A 24,192-nucleotide genomic window follows, 5' to 3' on the forward strand; every position below is an offset into this window, starting at 1 on the left:
TTAATACTGAATCTGTGGTAATTGCTTATTTACGTAAATAAAAACAAACTTTTCATTGGCTTCAACTCTCATCGAAACAGTTTCGTTTCGGATTCCGAGGAGTGAACATCGGAGCAGTCTCTTTCCGAATAAGTAAGATTAAATAAATCATATACAATTATTTTAGAGTTATTTAAACAATTTAAAACGTGCAAGAAGTACATCTAATTAATATTTAATATTATTTATTATTTTAATATTATTATATAGCATAATTATTTAAACATTTCATTTCACGAAACGCATATTAAATATAAAATAGAATGAAACTAATATTTATAGAGCGTTAATACTGAATCTGTGGTAATTGCTTATTTAGGTAAATAAAAACAAACTTATCGTTGGCTTTAACTCTCATCGAAACAGTTTCGTTTCGGATTCCGAGGAGTGAACATCGAAGCAGTCTCTTTCCTAATAAGTAAGATTAAATAAATCATATACAATTATTTTAGAATTACTTAAACAATTTAGAACGTACGCGAACTGTATTATTTTATATTGAGTTATATAGCTAGTTTTATGATGAATAGGTTTATTCTTCATATACACGGGTTACGAAAATGATAATAAACGTATATAAAAAATATATAATGCGATAGTATTGATCTAAATTCGACTGTATTGAATACATATTTATTCAAACTTTTATACAGAATAACATAGAACTTTTTCGATTATTACTGTCTCTTGGTATTATCGATTTTTCAGGCTTTCTTTCGAAAGATATTGAATGTAATTGTGATTTTATTTAATTTTAAAAGATTAATAAGAAATAGATTAATTGGAAATAGAATAATTTTTAGATTGTGAATTTTTTTAATGTTTACTTTAATGGTACCGTGAGTTTCCAGATGCAGCTACCTCCACGTGGTGAGACCAAGGTCGGTATTACTTGCTATCTATCGAAATCTGATCTGATGTAAGTACTACCGGGCGAATGGCTGCATATTTTAATATATTTTCAAAATTGCTTTAATCTAATTCTATAAAGTACTAACATTTTACATTGTTAATAATACTTCTACAAATATATAGATTGGATATAGTAAAATTCTATGAAAAAATATGGACTATTAAATATATAAAGTTGCGAATAAATTCAAAATTTTATTGATTATTTGATTAGAAATAATAATTAGTGATTATATACTTATATATTATATATTAATTTTATAAAAATCAATATATTGTTTCGTTTCTGTACTACCTACGAAGTAATATTTACAGCACTATTTTTTTTTTATGGTTTTTCCTGTATGAATAGTTTTCTTTAATTATTTCATTACTATTACTATAATAATATGTAATATGTAATATTATGTAATAAAATATATAATATAATAATATAATAATGAAAATAAAAACAGGAAATATATTTATACTTTATTATATAAAATAATATTTGATATATAAGTATTCACTAATTTATGCATTTATATCTTGTGCATATCTCTGCATGCTGTATTGTATTTATCACGGATTACTATACTAGTACGCCATCATTATAGAAGGGCATAAATATGAGAAAATGAAAAGTGTGAGTTCACCCGATTGTTATGCACGAGCGAAAAGAATTAACGCGTATAATTATTAATAATAAAATTCGAGCGACTTTCATGACACTGATAGCACAAATGACCAACATATTGCTGTTATCAATCACTGGTACGCTCGGTAGAATAGGGTTTGCGCTCCTGTCTAGTTTTATTAGGATTAAACTATTTCGTCACAAAGTGTCATATATTTTTCAAAATTACATATTATGAGTTTATGCATTAATTTTTCATTTATTATATAAATTGATTATATAGACAACTCATTATCTATGCAACGAAATAATTTTTAACGAATTTTATCCTTTAAAGATAATATATAAAATAATAATGTAACATTGTAAGAATTCAAATTCATATAAATTTATTATAAATCGAATATTTTCTTTTAGACTAATTCTTAGAAAATTGCTATTGTGTAACTCGAAAACAATTGAAGTTTTTTTCTTATTGTAGTGTATAAAATTCTTTTCTACCTTATTTACTACATTATAAGTATACATTAAAAAATTTATTTGTATATTTTTACATACAAGTCGTCAATATATAATATAATTTTTCTATACTACAAGAAAAATATGTGCAGAATATAATAAAAAATGTTATTGAAATATTCGAAGAATTTTGGTATATAATCAAGTGTAATATTTTTTGTTTTCTATCAAACTTAAACAATTATAGATTCTTTATAGCATTTAAAAAATCGGTCTTTTTCTTACTAATAACACAAAATAATATTTTAATAGTATAGTTTAAAGCTTCTTGTATAAAAACATCTGGTTATCTACATTATAAAAGAAATTTCTACACGTTAAATATATTATATCCACTTAGCAGTCATGATTTTTGATTGGTTCTAGAAGTACAGTATTTAATCGAAAACAATTAGGATGTTTATTGATTCTTAAATGTACTATTGAAAAAGTAGTTATCACCTAAAACATAATATTGAACAATAATATACATTTTACAATATTCAATGCTAGTTATTACGGTTATCATTTTCATTAATCTACTATAAAATCTTCATATATATTCGTGATAGAAGAAATTATCAACTATTTTCAGTAACTACATACCTGAGTAATATGAGATTCTTTCCAAGTTATAGTTAATGTTGGAACTAAATGTTCAGTTGTATATTCAATAGTTGTTTTATTTTTTATTTCCTTTAAATCCATTTTTGCTTTAATTCCAGTATCACATAGAATAAATTCTATATAATACTGTTTAACATCCAATACAATAGCTATAACAGTCATTGATCCTATCATATTTACTAAGCATGTAAAATATAATTCATTAATTTGTTCCTCAGCAAGTTTTGCATAATATTTGCGCCAATTACAGTTTGTTGCTATTCTGTAAAATGTTAGTATAATATTAGTAAAACTTTATTTTTTTAATCATATTAATATACACAACATGAAAAGAATTATCTCTCTCTCCCTCTCTTTTCTTCATTTCATATAGTCTATTTTTTTTTAGTTTTAGATTTATTTTACTTACTTAGAACATAATTCAGAACTCCAATTTGGAGCTAGTTCTACATTTAAAGATATAGTAGAATGAAGTAATCGATGAACAACACAATCAGGATATCTTCGAATAGGAGAAGTAAAATGAGTATAATATGGTACATTTAGTGCATAATGTCGTAAATCATCTACTTCTGTAACTTTAGATGAACGATATATAGCACGCTGAAATAAATTAAAATAAGTAAAACAGATAAAAATAAAAAATATTACAATTCATAAAAGAAATATATATATAATATTCTTCGAAATCTTACTGTCATTGCTTTCAAACAAAGATTATTAATAACCATCAATCTATATTTTGTTAAATACATGTATGTTTCAGATTCCAACTCTTCGCACGATTCATAGCGTCGAATACTATTATATAAATCTCCAGAAGATGCAATATCTAAGTGTATTCCAAATCTTTGAAGAATATTTTGAGTTAAAGTCAGAAAACGTTCGGAAGGATAATTATGACTTCTCAGCAAAGCATATTCAGGCATTGTTTTATATAAATGAGTTGCAACAGTCATATTAGCTAATAACATAAATTCTTCTATAAGCCTGAAATTATTTTTATTACATCAATTTGTTTGTAGTTATTTATTTTATTCTCGAACTTTTAAATAGTATACCTGTTACTATCCATTTTTTCCAAAATATCATAAGATGTAGGTAATCCAGATATTTTATCAATTGTAATATGTAATTTTGGTTGATCTATTTTAAGAGCACCATCTGCATATCTTTTAATTCTCATTTGTTCAGATAAATTATATAAATTTTTGATCACATCACAGATTTGAAAAAATGTAAAATTTCCCTTTATATTCAATGTCTCATCAACATCAGGATATTCAGGATTATCAATTATCTTTTGAGCTTGTTCATATGTCATTTGACAGCACGAATTAATTATAGTTTTTGCAAAATGATGTTTTACAATTTGTACATCAGGTGTTATTTCCCAAATAACAGAAAAAGTTAATTTGTCTTGACCAGGTAAAAGAGAACACAATTTACGTAATTCCTGTGGCATCATGTGATAAACTTGATTAACTAAATATACTGTTGTAGCTCGTTTAGCAATTTCCATATCCAATGGAGAAGAAGCTTTTAAATAATGGGTTACATCTGAGATATGTACTCCTACCTAAATAATATAATAACAATATCAGTAATATATTATTAATTACAAAAAAATTAAAAAAATACACTGTATTACCTCATAATTTCCATTTTTTAAAACTGTACAAGAAACAGCATCGTCTAAATCAACTGCAGTTGCAGGATCAATAGTAAACACACAAGTTTGCCTCCAATCTTCTCTTTCCTTAATATCCATTAAAGTCAAATTATTTTCTTCAGATGGTAAATCTTTCACCAATTCCTTATTAAAAGGATCTGTATTTATATTATTTTCAAGTAATATAACATTAAGCTCTACTTCCATGTCCCCTGCAGTGCCAATCATATGTTCAATTTTTCTATGAAAATTACAATAATACTTATTATATATAAATATAAATTATAAAATAAATATTAAAATACTAATTAAAAAGTATATATATATATATATTTATATATATATATATAAAGTATATATATATATATATATATATATATATATATATATATATATTGAAATAAAAGTTCAAATAATAAGTTATAACATTCAGAAAAAAAATTGCATGGTATGTAAAGTTAAGAAAGATATCTATAAGTACTATATAAAAAAAAATAAATAAAAATATACCCAATAGCATATCGTGGCTTTTCCCAAGCAGTAATATCAACAAGAAATAAAATTTCTTCGAATAAAGATGGATTAGTATTATAAATTTCTGGCAGTGTATCTAAATGTATTTTAATCATTGGTATTCTGTTATCCCTTGGTTGCAGTAATATTATTGGATCAGATTGCTTTAAAAATCCAACTGCTTTTCTTGGGTGTATTTTTTCTAATATACAAACAATTGTACCAGTTTTTTGTTTTTGTTCATTAGTACCTCTATGCCATTTTTCTTCTTCATTTATGCTAGCTACTACTAAGTCTCCATTAAAAGCACGGTTTCTATCACGCAGACCAATAATTAATAGATCATTTTCTCCATCAGGCATAGTTATATAAGCATGTTTACCAAATTTAGGGTTGATACGCAAATATCCTTTTACGTATTTCAAATCTGTTGGGTTTTGAGATTCTAATATTGTTTTCATTTTAGAAATTGGTATAAACTTTGGGAATTTTCCCTCTAATCTTATAGGCTTTACAATTTTTTGTGATTTTTTTATAGATTTTTGTTCTTCTTCACATAAATTACTTGATGAAGCGTTCCCATTATATGATAATATATCCTTTTTTTTTGGTATCAATTCCTCTCTTTGTTCTATCTTATTCTTAATTTCTTCTTTACTTGGACTTATATATCTTTTTCTTAGTTGTGGTTTTACCTATAGATAAATTATAAATATATTATTAATTTTGCAACATAATTCTAATATATATGTACTTAAATATATATGATTTGTTTATATTTTAAGCAAATTATTTTAATATATCATTTGATTTGTAATTAAATTATTTCTAAATAAATATAATAACTATAAATCATATTTATAATAGACATTATGAAAATACATTGTCACAATAACAATGATAATAGTAATAATACTAATAGCAATTATAATGTCTAAATTAACTTATATATTTATAAAAACATCAAACTTTTCTTACGGAAAATTTTTGAGAGTTTTTTGGATAAACGTTTGGTCTATTCATTTTCATCATCCCATTTTGTTTACTCACAGTAGGAATACATAATTTAGTCACAGTTTGTGCAAATTGTGTTTTACTATTATCTTGAATAAATTTGATAGACTCTTCTTTACTTTTTGTACACTTTGATTTATTTTGTATAGACAAGTTAAAGAATTTTGAAAAATATGACTCAATATTCTCATGTTCTTCTTCATTTATTTCCTTTTCACAACGTTGATTTTTATGTTGTTGCCGTTTTGGCTTAGTAATAGATTTTAATTCATTAGACATGATTTAAATATTATAAAATAATTATAAAAACGTTATATTAATTTTTTACATATTACAAAATACAATGGTCATAGATAAATGTATTTTGTGCGCACTCTTTGTGATATTTTTTAGAAATAATTCTTTTGTAACGAGTGTTTTACGTGATTTAAAAAATCAAAATTTTACTTGTTTGTTATCACAGATAAAATCTGGTCTCGTGTATCCATTATTTATAAAAAAAAAACTAAAAAATAGCGTCGAATATAAACACAAGTAAAACCTAACATATGTTCAATAATAATGCCCTGCTTTGATGGCGTTAGTATCGTTATCACTTGTACTTACCGACAATTGGATGATTATTTTTATTATTTTATCATTTATTATTTAAACGAAATTGATGATAAGAAAATTGCATGTTGTTTTTTCATTAACAGATATTTAAAAATGTATGATGCATAATATAATAAAATACTTTACTATAATTTTATCGGCAGTTGTTAAGGAGATTCTCTCCTTATGCGTTTGCAAAAATTTATATCATGAATTCTCATGATAGCAATTTTTGTTGGGTTTTAAATGATCAAGAGCTCGATTCGAAAGATAAAGGATTTTTACACGAGATTATATTTTCAGATTTTTGAAAAAATATTATTTTTTTTGCAAAAATTATATCTAAAATTAAGTAACAAAACAAAATTTTCAAACATTTTTTCAAAAAACCATGAAAATTCATGGAATGAATCATATTTTTAGCTGTTATCTTTCAATTTATAAAGGCACAATTGCTCTACTTTGCGATTATTTTTTTTCCAAAAAAAAAAAAAAAAAAAAAAAAAAAAAAAAGTAAAGCTTTTTTAGAAATTCGAAAAAGTCATGCCCTCTCTTAAACCTTTATTTTTAAAATGAAATCTTGTTCATCAAAATCATTCAGGAATTAAATCAAGGAACTTATTATCAGTATAAAGCGTTATAAAACCACAAATGATGAACATTTTGAATATAAGGTTATATGATTTTTGGAAATAAAATTAACTTTTGTAAGACTCGTTTGATAGAATATTTAAATATATTTCAAATAGTACTTATCCAAAGAGAATAATATGAAAATACATCTATAAATAGTTATAGAAGACAAAATAAATTTATATATAAATACAATTATTAATATACTAGTCTTTTACATGATTCAAAATTTACATTATATCATTACTGTAAATCATTCATAAAAATATATCTATGTTGCCAAGAAATTAATAAGTACAGTATCATGGTGTACATTATACAATTTTATCATATAAATAATATTAATAAATATTTCTGTTCTCTTTATTGATGTCTCACAACGTCGATGATAAATAATGCTGCTTCAACTTCTTTGATTTCATTTAACAAATCATGCATCTGTGTAAGTGTAATGTCACCCTGTACCTATAAAAGTAAAACAATTTTAAATAAATCATAAATAAGAGCTACATGGAGATAAAAATAATAATAGTATAACTTACATCTATATAATTTAAAAGTAATAAAGATGGACTTAATGAGTTTTGGCACAATGATTGTAAAAGAAATTCAAGATTTAAATGTTTAGCTAATTTTTCCCAGCCTTTTGTTTTATCCAAAATCGCAGCTAATTTCTGTTTATTTTCATTGTTCAACCAATTATTTTTTGTATCCTCATTTAATATTTCTTCTTTTGTAGATGAGATTAATTTATTTTCTTCTTGTGTATTACTATCATGTCCCATTAGAAGTTGCAAAATCTGTAAAAAATATACAGATTTAAACATGGAATTATCTTATAAATATTTATTTACATATTTTTATTAAATTTATTTACTTCTGGCTTATTAGTAGCTAAATCAAAGGATGACTGTCCAACAGTTTCATCTATATTTTCTTCTTCGGATTCTACTTCAACTTTTATGTTAACTTCATTTATTTCTTGTTCCATCTGTTTGCAAATTATATTATTTATTACTTTAACATAGATGTTTTAAATCTTTGAAGTAAAATGTTTATACAAAAATTATATATAATTCATATATATATACATACATCATCTAAGCTTGAACTGCTATTATTTTGGATATGTGGATCTGCTCCATATTCCATTAATAATTTACATAATTCTTTTGCTCTTGTTCCAGAATATGCTACTGCAGTATGTAATGCCGTATTTCCGCTAAAATTGCTTTTGTTTATATCAATATCACTCTGTAAAAATGATGTAATTAATGTCATTGTTTAGTAAAAATTAATAGTAATTAACTATTAAATACATCTTATATATTATCACTAGATAAATAGCAAAATTAAATTTTGTATGTTAATTTATTTATACATTAACCTTACATTTCTTAATAAAAATTCAACTATTTCTTTATGACCTCCTTCAACTGCTATATGTAATACAGTACGGCCGTACGATTTATCCGTATTATTTACATTAGCTCCTGCTCGAACGAGAGAGCATACAGCATCATATGAACCTGCTTCTGCAGCGAGTTGTAAAGATGTCCATCCAAGATCATTGTAACTTTCAATATCAATTAGTTTATTGGATAATAAAGTATCTACACATGCTCCAGCATTAGGTACTACAATAAATTTAAAAGTAAAAATTTATGTGTTTGTATCATATGTTTGTGTGTATTGTGTGTGTCTATATATATATATATATATATATATATATATATATATATATATATATCTTATAGAACTTACTTCTTACAGCAGTATGTAATGGAGAGAAACCATGGTCATCACATATACTTGGATCTGCTCCAAGTGTTAATAATGCTTTTATAATGATTGGCTGATTTTGTAGAACAGCGTAATGCAACGGTGTCTAATTTGTGATACAATAATAAAAAATTCATATAATAAAAAGAATTAGTATAAATGATAAAATAATATTTATAGTTTTCCTGAATATACGTACTTTTCCTGAACTGTTTTGTATATTTACAAGTATTTGATATTCTGGATCAGTTCCCATAAGTATCAAAATGTATTTTACGAGGTCGCGTTGACCATAACGTAAAGCTACATGCAATGGTGAATCGCCATAAGTAGATCTATCCATAAGTAACTTTTTTAATTGTTTTTTTTTATTAGGACTAATTTCTCCATTTTTATTATTTATTTCCTTTTGAACGATATTAATGGCTTCAAATACAATATTCTTGGCAAATATGATATCATCATCCAACTGATAAAAATAATAAAAATATATTCATGTAGTAGATGATTATATAAAATTCATATCATTATTATAATAATATAAATTGGTAAAAGACCTACTTTTTTTGTAGACGGACCATCCCATGTGAGTCCTTCTTCTTCACTATTATTTAATAGTTTCATATATTCTATAATTATAATATATTGAATGTATCGAATATTTTTTTAAATGCAGATAAATCATAAAAGATTAAATAAATCTGTATTTTACAGTAACTTACTATCCAGATCTACGCCTTGTAGAAAATTACGATATTCCGAAGATGAGCATCCTTCTAGTAATATATCTTTTAATTCTTTAGAGATTTCTTGGCTATCATTCAATTTTGTAAATGAATCATTGTTTTGCATAGTAGATAATGATTGTGCCAATTCAATACTATTTGAATAAGATGTACGTGGTCTTTTTCTACCTATAGAAAGCAAGGAAAATAAATTAGAATTATATATTTGAGAAATATATAAATCTAATAAAAATTAAAAATAAATACCTAATATTTTGTCACTTGGCTTATATGTAAATTTAATAGGTTCTGAGCAATCATGGTCACTTGGTCGTTCTAACTGTATAAAAACTTCTTTTGAAGAGGTAATATTCATATCTTTATATGGTGGAGTGCTTAAATGTAAAATCAAATATTCTAAAGATAAATATTAATATTACTGATTTTGGATATATGAACTTATACATACCGGAATACAATAGCATATTGATGATGTACATCCAACTCAGAAAAGCGACCATAATCAGACCAGACTTCAATATCTTCATTTAATTCAAAAAATTTTATTCTTATATTTTCTGAAATAAAAAATTTTAATAATTTAATATAATTTCCATCTTATTATTTAGTAGCAAAGAAAAATTTTTTATTTACTTTTTCCAACTTTTTCTACTAATATAAATACTTCTTCTCCACCTTCACAAGAACTTGTAAATTTATCTATTCTGCAGATCTTCAATTCCCCAGTAAGAGCACTTTCTAAAGGAATAAAAATTATGCAAATAAATCACACGTATAAAATATTACACAGATATAAAAAAATAAAACACTTACTAAGATTATTAATCGGATTAGAATAAACAGGTTCTGTAAGTGGAGTCATAATATTATTTCTATCCTTAATAAAAGCTTGAAAGCACAGAGACACACTATTAAGATTTATTGATTTTTGATAAATATCTGCATCAGCTTTAATCTGTGAAAATAAATATTTATATCACTGATGATTATTATTTATTATCAATTTTAACATTATATAGAGTATTCCAGGTTTAAAAAATCAAACTCCACTAATACATTCTATGAGTATAAATAAGAAAAAATGTTATATAAACGCAGATCCATAAATTCTTTATAAAAAAATTATACCAAAAATATGAAAACTAAGGGAAGTCATTGTTAATACTTTATAATGTAATAATAAACCAATGTTCAAGAAATCTGCTTTTTCTAAGTATGATTCCTTGTTCAAATAATCAAATGCGATGAAACAACATAAAGGTCGAATTATGTAAACATACTCTTGCAATGAGCTCCATTGATTGAGTAAATTTACATCGATTTCAAAGAGATATTATTTTTTTCTTATTCTTACTTACAGAATATACCAAAAAATTATGTTCCCATGAAATTATTTATACCTGTACTTCATCACGTGTTGAAAGAATCGCATTAATATTTTTTCTTTTACGTTCTTCTAGTAACTCAAACTGAAGTTTTCGTACAAGTTCATCCTTGATATGTTTTTTTGCAGTATGTATTATACCCATTCCATGAAATCTATAAAATATTGTAAAATTTGCTGAAAAACATGCAGCTACACAATATGATTTTACATTATCTTATATAAAATAATAAATATATAAATTATAAATATATAAATTATTTAATTATTATTAAATATATCAATTATTTTTAAAATAACAAATGTTTTTTATCAACATACGCAGCAGTAAATCCATTTTCTTGAGAAACTTCTATCTCGTGGGGATCATCTTGATCCTTATGTCCTGTCCTTCTGACTAGATGATGAGCATGTGGAAGTCTTTCCTTTCTATCATCCGATGTAACCAATGTACAGCGAATTATTGCTTTATCTTGAAAATTTCTTAACTGAAATGAATTTTAGAAAATTTTTAAATTTTAATTATAAAACGTTGAAAATTTATATTTTTTTCAATATTTATGATATTATTATTATTTTGTTACAAAATTAATTATATTTACTTGGACAGTAGGAGCACATTTTTTATGAGCAGTCGTATTACTTGCTGCAACTAAACTTCCATGCGTTCCGATCATTTCAGATTTATAACGAAATCTAAATTTTTCTACTGGTTGCTCTGTTATGATAAGATGTGGTTCACCAATAGCTAGCCCCAATTAAGACAAGTTTATTAATTATTTTATAAGATCTTTTTACTTTCATATATAGTAATTTGATTACTTTAGAATAATAGAAAAGAAAATATACGTACCGGTATAATCATCTAATGACATATATGTAGGTATATGTGATAGTGACGAAGTAGTAGACATAGGTGATTCAATATTAAAATTTACGTTTGAATCTATATGATTATTATAAAGACTCAATGCATTAGTAGAGCTAATGAACATTAGATCTAAATAAAAAAAGAAAACAATTTATTAGTTATTTAATATATAAATGATTTCAATGTTTATTGATGTAATATTTTTATGATTTATATTAGTCTATATAAAAAATTATTTTTTATTTAAACACAGATTGCAATCACATAATCGTTTATCAAAATATATGATACTTAAACGAATAAATTATTATTCAGAACATTTAAATATTACATTGCTTTTAATGTTGAAAATGTCATCTATGCTTTGAGAAATACGTTTACTATTACAAATAATTTGTTATACCAAAGATCATCATTTTTAGTAATTGTCTTTTTAAGATTTTAATAAAAAACAAACATAAACCTTTAAAAAAATCATTATCCAATTACCATTTTCACAAGTACCGTAATCCTGAAGATCATCAAATATTCCTTTCATCGCTTCGAAATTTTTATATTCCGGCATTTTTAAATGCATAAATAGAAGAAACAAATAAATCCTGAAATATACAATTTGTTCCACAAAGAGACCACCACCTTTTTAACCTTAATTCTACAAAACAACCGGACAATATATACAAATAAACGATTGCAATCTTGTAAAGATCTCTTCAGACTGCGCTCAATGTACTCACCAAACACATATTATCGTACTAGTTCAATTCTCAACTGCGTGACAAAATAACCTTGATAAACGTGAGGGTTTTCCCCGTAAGTACAGATATGAAGAATTAATCACGTATAGTACGTGGGGTTTTATGCGCATGACAATATATTCGATACACAATGTCCGATGTTTTGAAGGTTACAAATTTCATCTCTTTTAAAATTAAAATTGAATTCTAATAAATATTTTATAGAATTCATGTTCCTTTATTTTTGCGATTATAAACTAACAAAATGAATTTCTCTTTGTTATACGAAAGTAAATAAAATACTCCAAGTTATAATTCATATAACATTTATAAAAATATTTTTTCTATTATGTAAACAACTTAAATTGTTAATAAAGTAATATATATACAGCGAATTGTGTAGTTATTTGTAAATAGTGTAAAGTTCTTTTTTTCTTATAACGCTTCGTATATATTACATCTCAAAATAAGAATCGAATTTAATAGAATACATTAGTTTGTAAATAAATGTTAAACAATGATAGTATATATTCATATATTCATCTTTTCTATTATTTTTTTGTTTAAAAAATATTTTAATTTTTGTAAAATTTGTATTTCTTTTTATAGTTATGTCGATATATTACCGATAGAATACAAGCGAGTTGTAAAAAGGTGTAACAAAAAATGTTGTCGATGGATGTAGTAACACTCTCTGTAAAGATCTCTTATATGCTTGGATCTTATAGGTGGGGATCATTATCGCAATGTTCTACGACTTATATATGGAAAAGAAGCAGTGTCAAGCAGTACATATTTTTGATTCATTACGGCATCAACTAATTGTACGTTCGAGGTTTTATTTAACCGACATATAGTGCACTATGTCTAATAAAAATGAAAAGATTGGTATCATCGGCAGGTAAATACATCTTGAAATTAAAATCATTTAATCTAATTGATAAGTGAATTTTTGCGAAGGTAATTTTATTTAAATTTGTAAGTAAAGTGGTATAAATTAGCAAATTAGTAGTAAAAAAAAAAAGTAAAAGTATATAAATAGCAAATTTACATTCGTTGTCATAATTTTTTTTTTTGTAAACTTTCATATATCGTGAATGATCTTTGGTAATAGAAACGAAAAATTTTTAATTCCTTCGGTAGATAATCCACGTATATCACATTTTATATAATAATTTCCAAATAAAATAACCATATAATTTTATACTTTTTTATCGACTTTCAAGAAAAAAATTACATTACCTTGTTTACTTCCGTGTTTCTTGTTAATTGCATATAATGATTGCTATTAAAATTCATTATTCACATTCTTTTAACTTCCTGGTATTTTTTACATGTGTCAGTCACTATTTGAAGACAAAAGAAAATCATAAAATTAATAATTTTTTGAGAAATCCACTAGTAATCCTTCCAAATTGAACTCTAAAAACACAATATTGAACTGTACTTTTTTTAAAGATAAGATAATAAAATAGAACGACAAAATTTATGAGAATGGTTCTTCGTTATATATATATTTTATGCCTGTCGATGTTTATGTACATATATATATAGATAAATAGTACTTATAAATTGTGAGATCTATACATGTAACTTACAACTCTACCACATCGCATTATATACGATATTGACAAGTATTTTTAACAAATCAATTTGTTTTTATATTATGATAATATGACTTCATATTATTTTTATTACCTTTATGATAATGTAAGCATTAAAATTTAAATTTTAGTGGTTTAATTGGCCGCAGCTGGGCAATGCTATTTGCCAGTGTGGGATATCAAGTGACAATTTACGATATTGTTCAGGAACAAATTACGAATGCTCTCGAAGACATTCAAAAGCAATTACATCGTCTGGAAAAAGACGGTCTCCTTCGTGGTTCTCTTTCTGCTGCTCAACAATTTCAACTTATCAAGGGTATATTTAATATAATGATTTGAAAAAAAAAGAACGAAGAAAAAAGAAAATTTATTTTTAACCGATTTATCATAAATACAAATAGTGAGATAGGAGAGAAAACTTGTTCAAACTTTAATTTTTATTTTTTGATTGTAAACACAATGATATGCTTTATCATAACATTTTTAATAAAATTTTATTGGTTTATCAAAAAGTCAATACTTTATCGAATCGAGTTACGTACTCGAACAAATTATAAGTCGAGTTATATAACTGTTATAGTACTTATACGTGTATAAAATAAGTAAAGATTAAAAAGCAGATAGATATCTGACGACATTGAGAAAAAGGAAAACATAAAAGAAATAAAGATTAAAGTTATAAGTAGTGTCGGTAAATTTTTAAAGGATGCATTTTGTTGGAAATTTGCATATGGAAAGGAAGATTTGGTTCTTTGTGAAAGTAATAAGCAATAATATTATCTCTTTAATCGTGTCTGATTATACGTATTTAATATTATGGAGTAATGTAAAAATAATAATAAATATATCTTTCGATTCTTAGGATCATCGAATTTAACTGAAACTGTAAAAGGTGCAAAATTCATTCAAGAATGCGTACCAGAGAATTTACAGTTGAAATCGAAAGTTTATAACGATCTCGATAAGGTCATCGATGATAAAGTTATTTTATCGTCATCCACGTCGACGTTCCGCCCTTCGCTTTATAGCGAGAAATTGAAACATCGAGATCAAGTGATCGTGTCTCATCCTGTAAATAAGATTTCTTTTTTTATAGAAAAATCTTTTAATTGTAGTATATCTATGAAAATATTTTATGAATTTAGGTAAATCCACCGTATTACGTACCTCTGGTTGAAATAGTTCCAGCACCATGGACTCGACCCGAAATACCAAATCAAACAAAAGCCATTATGACTGAAATTGGTCAATCACCTGTCGTTCTCAATAGAGAAATCGATGGATTTGCATTGAATAGAATACAGTATGATCAGATTGTAATTTTAACGCTTTTCGTGTGATAAATCATATCTTTAATTCTTTTTATACAACTTATTATTACTTAAACTAGAATTAGACAAATCGTTGTTTTATAGGTATGCAATTTTAAATGAAGCATGGAGATTGGTAGCTGATGGTGTACTTAATGCAAAAGATATAGATGCAGTAATGAGTGAAGGTCTTGGAATGAGATATGCATTTCTGGGTGCTTTCGAAGCCGCGCATCTTAATGCCGAAGGTATACATAGTGATAAAAATAAACAAATATGTACAATCAAGATGTACTCTTTTTCCAGGTATGAAGAAGTATTGCGAGGTATATAATAAATCAATTTATGATGTAAGTATGACTTTCGGACCGGTACCAAAATTTGTCGGAGATATGGCAGATAAAATTAGTAACGAATTAAACGAGATGTGTCCTCTTGATAAGTTACAAGAACGACGTGCATGGAGAGATAAGGCGTTAACGAAGTTATCAATCTTAAAGAAAGAGTTGAATAAAGAAAAATAAAGTTACAGTTGATACTACAATAGATATTCCACAACATACAAAGTATAAAATACTTTAATCTGAATTAAATAAACTATTCTTTTTATCATCCTATGTATATAATCGAAATATTATCTCCATATGGGAGTTTTCTTTCGCATAAATAAAGCTGGAAGTAAATTAAAATGTACTATTATTTAAAGTAGAATTAAAAATATAATGATATGTTTCAGGAATAGAATTGAAAATCTTAATTAAAATTATTATTTTATTCGTATGTCACAGAAAGATTAACGTTTTCCACCAACACGAGGTGCAGATTTTTGCGTCACCTTTGCAGCTTTCTGCTTAGGCATAGCCTTAGTTTTAGGAGGTGCAACAGCCTTCTTTGTTGCTTTTGCTGCTTTCTTCTGTTCTTTTGCAGCCCTAAAAGTATATACAACTATAAGTGTATATACTAAACGATGCACATATATATTAAGCAATTGATATTTTTGTATGAACCCGCAAAAGCCAGACAGTGTTATAATAATGCACAATTCTGGGTGAAGCAATCCATATTTATTCTAAGACATTCTGAAATCTAACATGATATAAAGATCTTGTCAGAGGAACAGTTGTCTATGAAGAAAAATACCTAGTAAACTTTAGTATTGGACAAATATTATATAAATAAACAGATAAATAAAGTAATACTTACTTGATTGCTTGGTCCCTCTGTGCTTTACGAATTTCTGGTTTCATATTACGTTTAGCCAAGATATCTGTGAGAGAGGCACCCACTATAGCACGTTGGAATTTTTGAGTACGTCTTGTCCTCTTCTTGGCTTGTTCTTCTTCTTGCCCCTTTTTATGCTTTCGTCTATGTAATTTACATGACAAATATAATATATAAAAATGTATACATTATACATATATTATAAAAAAAAGAAATTTAAAAAATTAAATGAACGTACCTATACAAAACGGTCCACGTAACTTTTCTAGGATTACGTCTCATTAAGTGAGCAGATTCACATTTTGAGTTGAGGAAAGTAAAAGTCTATAAAAAAAAAGTAAGGTTATGTTGAAGAATAATAAATATATTTTTTATAGAGTTATTAGTATCATATGGTTACAAATAAAAAATGTATTCCAAAGTACACGAAAATGAATAACATTTATAAAATTAAAATAGAATTAAATATACCTTTCCGTCAACTTTAACCATAGTTTTACCATGGCCGGGATATATTTTATATCCGCTATAAGCGCAAAGACCGATCCTAGAAAGATTTATCACATATTAATAAAAATATTGTTCTTATTATCACTAACTATATACTTTGCATAAATTTAATAGGATTGCATTAAACGTATTAGATATTCTCATACAAGCACTAACTTACTTCATTTTGAGTTTACACGAAAGGAAGTTCCTACAAAAATGGCCGAAACTTTCATAGCATGCAGCTATTTTCACGCGAAATCTCAGGTTAACCAACCTGCTAGATTTCAATAACTTGAAACATAAATAATAAAATTTAGAAAATTTGTATGTACTAATATAGCATATTAAAATTTATAATTTTTTTTTTTTTACTTATATTTATTCAATTTTTATGTGAAACAGTTTTAACTATTTAATGAATATTTAATACGAAGTATTAACAATTGTAGATGAAGAAGTTTTACAAGGTTGTCTCTCTGACATTTAACTTCATAGCTGTTAAAATTCGTACATGTGCATTCAGAATTATTACACATGTGACTGATGTGAAATAATTTCTGTTTTGTTAGGTTATGTTATGCAAATTGTATATTTGTGTATTAACGATTAAAAGAAATCTTAACATTGGTGTCATTAATTAATTTATTTATTTTGATTTAAGTATTTTTTAAATAAATATTTCAAATGAAGGATACAGAGGTTATTGGTTTTGGAGGAACAGAAGAACTTAATGAAAATGAAGAAGATGAAGACATTTCGGACATCAAGAAAAAAGCTTCTAAGAAGTCAGGTGGATTTCAATCTATGGCTCTTAGCTATCCTATTTTGAAAGGTATATTAAAACGTGGTTATAAAATTCCAACACCAATACAGAGGAAGGTGAGCATGATTCAAATATTACTTTATAGTAAATTTAAAAAAGAAGATGAAAAATATTAAGTATGAATATTTCTTCGGCAGACAATCCCTTTAGCTCTTGAAGGAAGAGATATTGTAGCAATGGCCAGGACGGGTAGTGGAAAGACAGCTTGTTTTTTAATCCCATTGTTTGAAAAACTCAAGACAAGACAAGCTAAAACTGGTGCACGTGCCTTAATTCTTTCACCTACACGTGAATTAGCAATGCAAACATTGAAATTTATAAAAGAGTTAGGAAAATTTATAGGATTAAAAGCTGCAGTGATATTGGGAGGAGATAGTATGGATAATCAATTCAGTATTATTCATGGAAATCCTGATATTATTGTTGCTACACCAGGCAGATTTCTTCATATATGTGTTGAAATGGATTTACGTTTAAACAGTGTAGAGTATGTTGTATTCGATGAGGCTGACAGGTGAGATTTTATGAAAAATATGGTTTTATAAGATAATTTTGATATTTAATGCACTAATAGTAATTTTATAAAATAGAATTATAAGTTAACATAAAATTGCAGATTGTTTGAAATGGGTTTTGGTGAACAAATTCATGAGATAGTTAATAGATTACCAGAGACAAGACAAACTCTACTGTTCTCTGCTACATTACCTAAGATTTTAGTAGAGTTTACTAAAGCAGGTTTAAGCGATCCTATCTTAATACGATTAGATGTTGAAAGTAAATTACCGGAAGAATTAAGTTTATCATTTATTATTTGTCGTCCTGAAGAGAAATTGGCTGTGCTTCTAGCTCTATTAAAGAATGTCATTGCAAATGATTCACAAACTGTAATATTTGCTGCAACTATGCATCATGTAGAATACCTCCATCAGGTAAATTTATAGTATTTATTGTATCTTTATTCCATTACTATAAAATGAAGTAAAAAAAAAAAAAAAAAAATGCAATTTTTTAACAGATACTAGACAAAGCAGGAATTTCAAATACATTTATTTATTCAAATTTGGATCCATCTGCACGTAAAATAAATGCTGCTAAATTTCAAATGGGCAAAGTAAAGACTTTAATTGTTACTGATGTTGCTGCTCGTGGTATAGATATACCTCATTTAGATAATGTTATTAATTTTAATTTCCCAGCTAAATGTAAATTGTTCGTGCACAGAGTAGGTACGTACAATGTTAAATAGATATTATAATCTTTGAATCAATCGATCATATGGATTTTATTACACTTTTTGCAATTATGGATTTTATTACACAGGTCGTTGTGCACGTGCTGGTCGAACTGGAACTGCTTATAATATTGTAACTCCTGATGAGTATCCATATCTCCTAGATTTACATCTATTTCTTGGTCGTTCATTAAATATAGTTCCTTTGTCTAGTACAAGTAATGATATGGAGTATATAATAGGAAAAATGCCTCAAGCTATGATAGAAGAAGAACTTGCAGAATTAATAAATTGGCATGATTCATCTACTGATCTGGTAAGTCGAAAAACAGAATAAATTCCAAAATAGATGGCAATAAGGTGAATTAATTATATCTTTATCTATAGAAAAACATGGAAAAAGTTTGTGACAATGCTTATGAACGTTATATCAAATCTCGGCCAGCAGCATCATCGGAAAGCGTTAAACGAATGAAAGAATTGAATATTAATTCAGCTGGTATAATACCTGAATATTCTAATATTAATCCTGCCACAATGGATATATTAACTAAAATGAAACAGTACAGACCTCAAGGAGTATGTATGTTATAGGAAATGTGGATCCTACTATTCTTTTTTTCTATAAATATATTTCTCATTTTTATATGTTGTTGTTAACAGACAATATTCGAAATCGGCAAAAAAACATGTTCATTGGATTATAAAGTGATGAAAGAAAAACGAGCATTTCATAAAGATAATATTTTCAACTTTCATAAAAAAATGGAGACATTAGAAGCAAAGAAGGAGGAGGCTGCAAAAAGTAAATTTATATTTTATAGAAATATAATTTTTACAAAATATAAATACTATATAGTTACTTTATGTACCATTTGCAGATATGTCTCAAAAAACTACATTACCAAAAAGTAATGAGAATGAAATTAATGAAGCATTTAATAAAGTGATAATGCCAAAGAAACGAAATATAGAAGATTTGTATAAGAATACTAAGAAAAAGAAACGTTTGGCTACTAAGGATGAAGAATTTTATATTCCGTATTCTGCACCAGATAAACATACAGAAGATGGGTATGTTTTTAAAAGTATATGTTTTTTTTTTATTGCGTATATAACTATATATATATTAATCGTAACCCTTGAATCGTTCTATAGATTGGCGGTAAATAATTTCATGACAGAGGCAGAAAAAGCACAATTGGATTTAACAGCAGACAATGAAGAATCTTTACGGCTACAAACGCAACTTAAGAAATGGGATCGTAAAAAGAAAAAAATGATTACTATTAATAACGTATGAATCGTAATTTTACCATTATTACACGTAATAATATTAAGTTTAATTATCTTATATTTTTCTTTTTCCTTTTAGGATCCAAAAGCTGGTAAAATACGTACCGAATCTGGAGCATGGATTCCTGCTACATACAAAACAAATCGTTACACGCAATGGAAGGAGAAGAGTAAAGTCGATGCTATGGCCGACGAAGATAGCGAAGAAGAATCACCACAATTGCAAAAATGTAAGTTTAGATATTATACAAGTTAAGAGAAAGAAAGATATAGGATAATCATTCTGTGATTTATTGCATGTACGATATATATATATATATATATATATATATATATATATATACAATGTAAATAGATTACTTTGCCAGACAGTGTCATTAATCCTTTGATCTATATAAAGGCACAGTATGGTCCACGCGTAAGTTTCCATAGTACATACTTCTGATATAAATCGAGACAAGTTGACAAGTCAATCTCAGGCACGTTTAAATGCAGGAAGAAGGTCATTGATCTATCTACGCTCGGTACAGATTTATTTAGTTTCAACTTACGAGTAATCATTGCATAATCAAAACATGTTGAATATCACGATACTTAAAATATCCAATCTAAAAAAGGTATTTGAATTTGGAATCAACTAAAATGATAAAGAACTATAGTCACTCAAACATTTCTATTATCGTACTTTTTATCTTTGTCAAGAAAAATTATCGACTTTTATTTAAGAGAGAATATTTCGTACATATAACGAGATCGTGTATGCATGGCGTAATACTTATTTTTACATTTTTAACAAGCTCATTGTACAATCATCGATATAATAAAATTATCGGTGATAGAGACGGCACTTTTGAAGATGACATTTTGCAAATTCGTAAAACACGTAAACGTATTTAAAGATTAAATAAATTCTAAGCGTATATCATTGCTTTTAATGATTGCAGCATGACTGAACATGAACGTAATTATTTCAATTATTTGCGTTTCTTCTAATGACTCTTGCACTTACATTTCGTACAAATAATAAGATATGCTGTAACAGTTAATTATACGCGAGCATAGTAAGGCTCGCTTTAATTAGCTGTGTCTAATTCTTTGGTTCATAATTATACAGATTAGAAGCTACGATTGAAATCTGAGATGTTCATGAGATTAATGAAAAAATTCGAAATTTGATCACATATTCTCTTATCAATTATGTTTAAATGTAATTGTTATCAGACCTCAATTTATTTTGCGTCCTAACTTTTCCTCTCGAACACTGTTATAAAATAACGTTATCTTAAAATCACGGCCTTGTTTTGACAATAATAAGATAAAGATACGTACGAACTTGCATCTAATAAGAGAGCACGGTCTCAAGCGAGTATTTGATTTCTTTCGCGTCCTTGTCAATAATTTTAAAGGTACGCAAAATGATAAAACCTTGAAAAATATGACGACGTAATGTATTGCGAATGATATCCGATAACATGAATACACGAACTCATACTTTTCTGTTATTTTTCTTTCTTTTTAATATATCATTATAAAATCTTTCTTAATAATTTTCAATTTAAAATTATATCCGCACGTGTGTATACATACTAACGGAAAAAACATTTGATTTCAGTGCAAACAAACGTCAATACACATTGGGCGCGTCATAATCAAAAGATCAAGGAGAAGGTGAAGGCCAAGTCAGAGTTGAAGAGACCGGAACAAATTTTGAAAGCTCGTAAATTGTTGGAAAGGAAGAAACGACGAAATGGTAGAAAGGGCCGGAAAGGTCAGAAAAAAGGGGGAAAGTCTCGTTAAAAGGTATCCAATTGTATATATATACTCTGTACATATATACACGTTTTAAAATATTTCGTGAGATTCTAAGATCGTAGGATAATAACTTTTTCTTATGGTGATAAAATAAATAAATTACAAAAAAAATTGTTTACAATATAGATAAAATTTTAAATTACTTTAAACCGGTCGTATAAATTTCTCAAAATCATTGGATAATTTCGTTAACACGCGATAAGATTAAGCGTTTTAATCTATTTTTCCTCCCTTCTTTGATAAAACAATAATACAAGATACGAGCGAATTAAACGATGGAAAAATTGGAGCTGATTTAAAAACGTTTATAAAAATATAAAACCTAGCTATTTCTTTGCCGGAGTCGCGCGTGCCACGTCGCTAGTATGCAATAATGCCGATAGCTCGAGAATTTAATTCACGGCACTTTATTACGTAAGTACCTTGAGATGGTAATTCCTAGATAGTGGTCGTACGCGCGGAACGACATAAGACGTATTAAGAAGAATATTCGCGCGTGAAATTTCTTCGTCGTTCGAATTTCGCGCCGCGAGGAAAGGCGCGACATTGAAAAAATGTGAACGAAATATATCATTATATTTCGACATATTTCTTAAGAAAATATACTTTTGTTCTTTCTCTCAAGTTATTCTAGTCTCCAAAAAAGAAAAACAATTTTTAATTCATCCTTACAAAGGTACAAATTTTGTGGGCGCTTTCACAGTCTGTTATTACGTTACTGCGCAATTGCATAATAATTTTCGTAGAGTGTTTAAGATAATCAGCTAATTATGTTCGCGCACGAGATCGCTAGGACATGTTTAAATGTCGTGACTCGACTTGACTAGTCTTTTATCGAGGATAATATGTCGAGTTTGTGATAAAATCGATCGATCGATCTTCTTAATCTTTTAGATCTTTTTGATAATGCTTGTATTCTTCTTACACGATCAGGGATACTTGCGAGTAATAATTACTTATGTTTATTTCTTTATATCTGACAGAAAAAGAATCTTTTTAATCGTAAGGAATTCATAAAAGTTTGTTGAACACGAACCTTGGAAGATCTTTAATGACATTTCAGTAGAAATAACTAGCACATTTGTTTTCGCGTGCGGATACGTATTAAGAAAGAAAGGATAATTAAATCTTATATAATCTAAGAGGATTTTTTTGTATCGTAGATAACACCGTTATACAATTTGTGATGTCAGAGACTGCCAACGAACGTTCACACGTCGCTAAAGTCAGAACACAAACCTTGAGGAAGCCTTAAAAACTTTTCAAACATATCGAAGCTTTAAAGCATCGTCGAATCTTTTGATCTTGTTCCACTAATTAGTTCGATAGGTCGTTAATTAATTTACTGTCTTATTTTTCATTAATTAAAATCTTTACAAAACAATCTTAACGAAAACGATAAACTTGAGTCGCGTGTTAGTATTTCAAAGGAATTTATAATTAGTTGAAAAATGAGAAATTATGAAAATTTACAAAAGTAACATTGTAAGTCCATATACGAAGAAGAAATTACTTATGCTTTTAACTTTGTTTAAAGTTTAGATAAAATACAAATAGATTTATACATATCGTTAAACATTGTGTAATTTCATCGTTTGTACGCGCACACTATCATATACGTCGTGTCATCTCGTGAGAATGTGCAAGGGATCAACGTACGGTGTGGCGGTAAATATCATACCGAATTGACAGTTTTCCAATATCGTTACACTGTCGTATGCCTGTCGATTACGTTTTACGATGGGGATTTGTATAGGAATAT

The 24,192-nt window shown here is 26.7% G+C and overlaps 5 protein-coding genes across 8 annotated transcripts; 2 read left to right on the top strand and 3 right to left on the bottom strand.

Annotated features, from left to right (window-relative positions):
* Positions 1 to 1,410: 1,410 nt before the first annotated feature.
* On the bottom strand, positions 1,411 to 6,487 carry LOC122628525 (DIS3-like exonuclease 2). Its single transcript, XM_043810905.1, has 8 exons — positions 5,856 to 6,487; positions 4,875 to 5,572; positions 4,344 to 4,605; positions 3,754 to 4,271; positions 3,388 to 3,682; positions 3,102 to 3,295; positions 2,672 to 2,954; positions 1,411 to 2,527 (listed from the first exon to the last, which is right to left on the bottom strand). Exons 1-8 carry the CDS (start codon positions 6,168 to 6,170, stop codon positions 2,423 to 2,425), a joined length of 2,670 nt encoding a protein of 889 aa, XP_043666840.1. The 5' UTR covers positions 6,171 to 6,487; the 3' UTR covers positions 1,411 to 2,422.
* Positions 6,488 to 7,202: 715 nt separating this feature from the next.
* Positions 7,203 to 12,708, bottom strand: LOC122628396 (nuclear factor NF-kappa-B p100 subunit). 4 transcript variants are annotated; one of them, XM_043810659.1, is made up of 19 exons: positions 12,636 to 12,708; positions 12,391 to 12,553; positions 11,884 to 12,030; positions 11,633 to 11,778; positions 11,352 to 11,518; positions 11,047 to 11,185; positions 10,460 to 10,601; positions 10,280 to 10,384; positions 10,095 to 10,203; positions 9,893 to 10,020; positions 9,623 to 9,814; positions 9,462 to 9,529; positions 9,100 to 9,369; positions 8,883 to 9,006; positions 8,511 to 8,755; positions 8,214 to 8,372; positions 7,996 to 8,109; positions 7,661 to 7,918; positions 7,203 to 7,583 (listed from the first exon to the last, which is right to left on the bottom strand). In XM_043810659.1, exons 2-19 carry the CDS (start codon positions 12,476 to 12,478, stop codon positions 7,482 to 7,484), a joined length of 2,703 nt encoding a protein of 900 aa, XP_043666594.1. In that variant the 5' UTR covers positions 12,479 to 12,553; positions 12,636 to 12,708; the 3' UTR covers positions 7,203 to 7,481. The 4 variants fall into 4 exon arrangements, with proteins under 4 accessions (XP_043666594.1, XP_043666593.1, XP_043666595.1 ...); XM_043810658.1 differs by having other exon boundaries at positions 12,391 to 12,707; XM_043810660.1 differs by having other exon boundaries at positions 11,633 to 11,772; positions 12,391 to 12,706.
* A 669-nt stretch (positions 12,709 to 13,377) lies between these two features.
* LOC122628397 (lambda-crystallin homolog) lies at positions 13,378 to 16,241 on the top strand. Its single transcript, XM_043810662.1, has 6 exons — positions 13,378 to 13,536; positions 14,371 to 14,558; positions 15,105 to 15,313; positions 15,388 to 15,545; positions 15,658 to 15,800; positions 15,859 to 16,241. The coding sequence occupies exons 1-6, from the start codon at positions 13,499 to 13,501 to the stop codon at positions 16,074 to 16,076; spliced, it is 954 nt and encodes a 317-aa protein (XP_043666597.1). The 5' UTR covers positions 13,378 to 13,498; the 3' UTR covers positions 16,077 to 16,241.
* Positions 16,242 to 16,309: 68 nt separating this feature from the next.
* On the bottom strand, positions 16,310 to 17,546 carry LOC122628398 (60S ribosomal protein L24). The gene is made up of 5 exons (XM_043810663.1): positions 17,444 to 17,546; positions 17,245 to 17,320; positions 17,012 to 17,097; positions 16,756 to 16,917; positions 16,310 to 16,481 (listed from the first exon to the last, which is right to left on the bottom strand). The coding sequence occupies exons 1-5, from the start codon at positions 17,446 to 17,448 to the stop codon at positions 16,346 to 16,348; spliced, it is 465 nt and encodes a 154-aa protein (XP_043666598.1). The 5' UTR covers positions 17,449 to 17,546; the 3' UTR covers positions 16,310 to 16,345.
* A 241-nt stretch (positions 17,547 to 17,787) lies between these two features.
* LOC122628412 (ATP-dependent RNA helicase DDX54) lies at positions 17,788 to 22,418 on the top strand. Its single transcript, XM_043810686.1, has 11 exons — positions 17,788 to 18,144; positions 18,226 to 18,602; positions 18,705 to 19,020; positions 19,107 to 19,317; positions 19,412 to 19,638; positions 19,710 to 19,901; positions 19,986 to 20,127; positions 20,204 to 20,396; positions 20,481 to 20,619; positions 20,698 to 20,848; positions 22,231 to 22,418. Exons 1-11 carry the CDS (start codon positions 17,950 to 17,952, stop codon positions 22,413 to 22,415), a joined length of 2,328 nt encoding a protein of 775 aa, XP_043666621.1. The 5' UTR covers positions 17,788 to 17,949; the 3' UTR covers positions 22,416 to 22,418.
* Positions 22,419 to 24,192: the final 1,774 nt, after the last annotated feature.

This window comes from Vespula pensylvanica, chromosome 4, assembly GCF_014466175.1.
Source record: "Vespula pensylvanica isolate Volc-1 chromosome 4, ASM1446617v1, whole genome shotgun sequence".
Taxonomy (NCBI): Eukaryota; Metazoa; Arthropoda; class Insecta; order Hymenoptera; family Vespidae; genus Vespula; species Vespula pensylvanica.

Excerpts from the sequence above, each read along its gene's own strand:
- LOC122628396 (XM_043810659.1), bottom strand. The coding sequence starts at position 12,478 with ATGCATTTAAAAATGCCGGAATATAAAAATTTCGAAGCGATGAAAGGA. Across the intron at positions 10,385-10,459 it reads TAATCCGATTAATAATCTTA|AAAGTGCTCTTACTGGGGAA; the intron begins GTAAGTGTTTTA and ends TTATTCCTTTAG. Across the intron at positions 8,373-8,510 it reads TTGAATTTTTATTAAGAAAT|AGTGATATTGATATAAACAA; the intron begins GTAAGGTTAATG and ends TCATTTTTACAG.
- LOC122628398 (XM_043810663.1), bottom strand. Across the intron at positions 16,918-17,011 it reads ACGTGGACCGTTTTGTATAG|ACGAAAGCATAAAAAGGGGC; the intron begins GTACGTTCATTT and ends TAAATTACATAG. Across the intron at positions 16,482-16,755 it reads CAGAGGGACCAAGCAATCAA|GGCTGCAAAAGAACAGAAGA; the intron begins GTAAGTATTACT and ends ATATACTTTTAG.
- LOC122628397 (XM_043810662.1), top strand. The coding sequence starts at position 13,499 with ATGTCTAATAAAAATGAAAAGATTGGTATCATCGGCAG. Across the intron at positions 14,559-15,104 it reads ACAATTTCAACTTATCAAGG|GATCATCGAATTTAACTGAA; the intron begins GTATATTTAATA and ends TTCGATTCTTAG. Across the intron at positions 15,546-15,657 it reads TTTGCATTGAATAGAATACA|GTATGCAATTTTAAATGAAG; the intron begins GTATGATCAGAT and ends GTTGTTTTATAG.
- LOC122628412 (XM_043810686.1), top strand. The coding sequence starts at position 17,950 with ATGAAGGATACAGAGGTTATTGGTTTTGGAGGAACAGAAGAACTTAAT. Across the intron at positions 18,145-18,225 it reads CAACACCAATACAGAGGAAG|ACAATCCCTTTAGCTCTTGA; the intron begins GTGAGCATGATT and ends TTTCTTCGGCAG. Across the intron at positions 18,603-18,704 it reads GTATTCGATGAGGCTGACAG|ATTGTTTGAAATGGGTTTTG; the intron begins GTGAGATTTTAT and ends ATAAAATTGCAG.
- LOC122628525 (XM_043810905.1), bottom strand. The coding sequence starts at position 6,170 with ATGTCTAATGAATTAAAATCTATTACTAAGCCAAAACGGCAACAACAT. Across the intron at positions 4,606-4,874 it reads AAGCCACGATATGCTATTGG|AAAAATTGAACATATGATTG; the intron begins GTATATTTTTAT and ends TAATTTTCATAG. Across the intron at positions 2,955-3,101 it reads AGTTCTGAATTATGTTCTAA|AATAGCAACAAACTGTAATT; the intron begins GTAAGTAAAATA and ends AACATTTTACAG.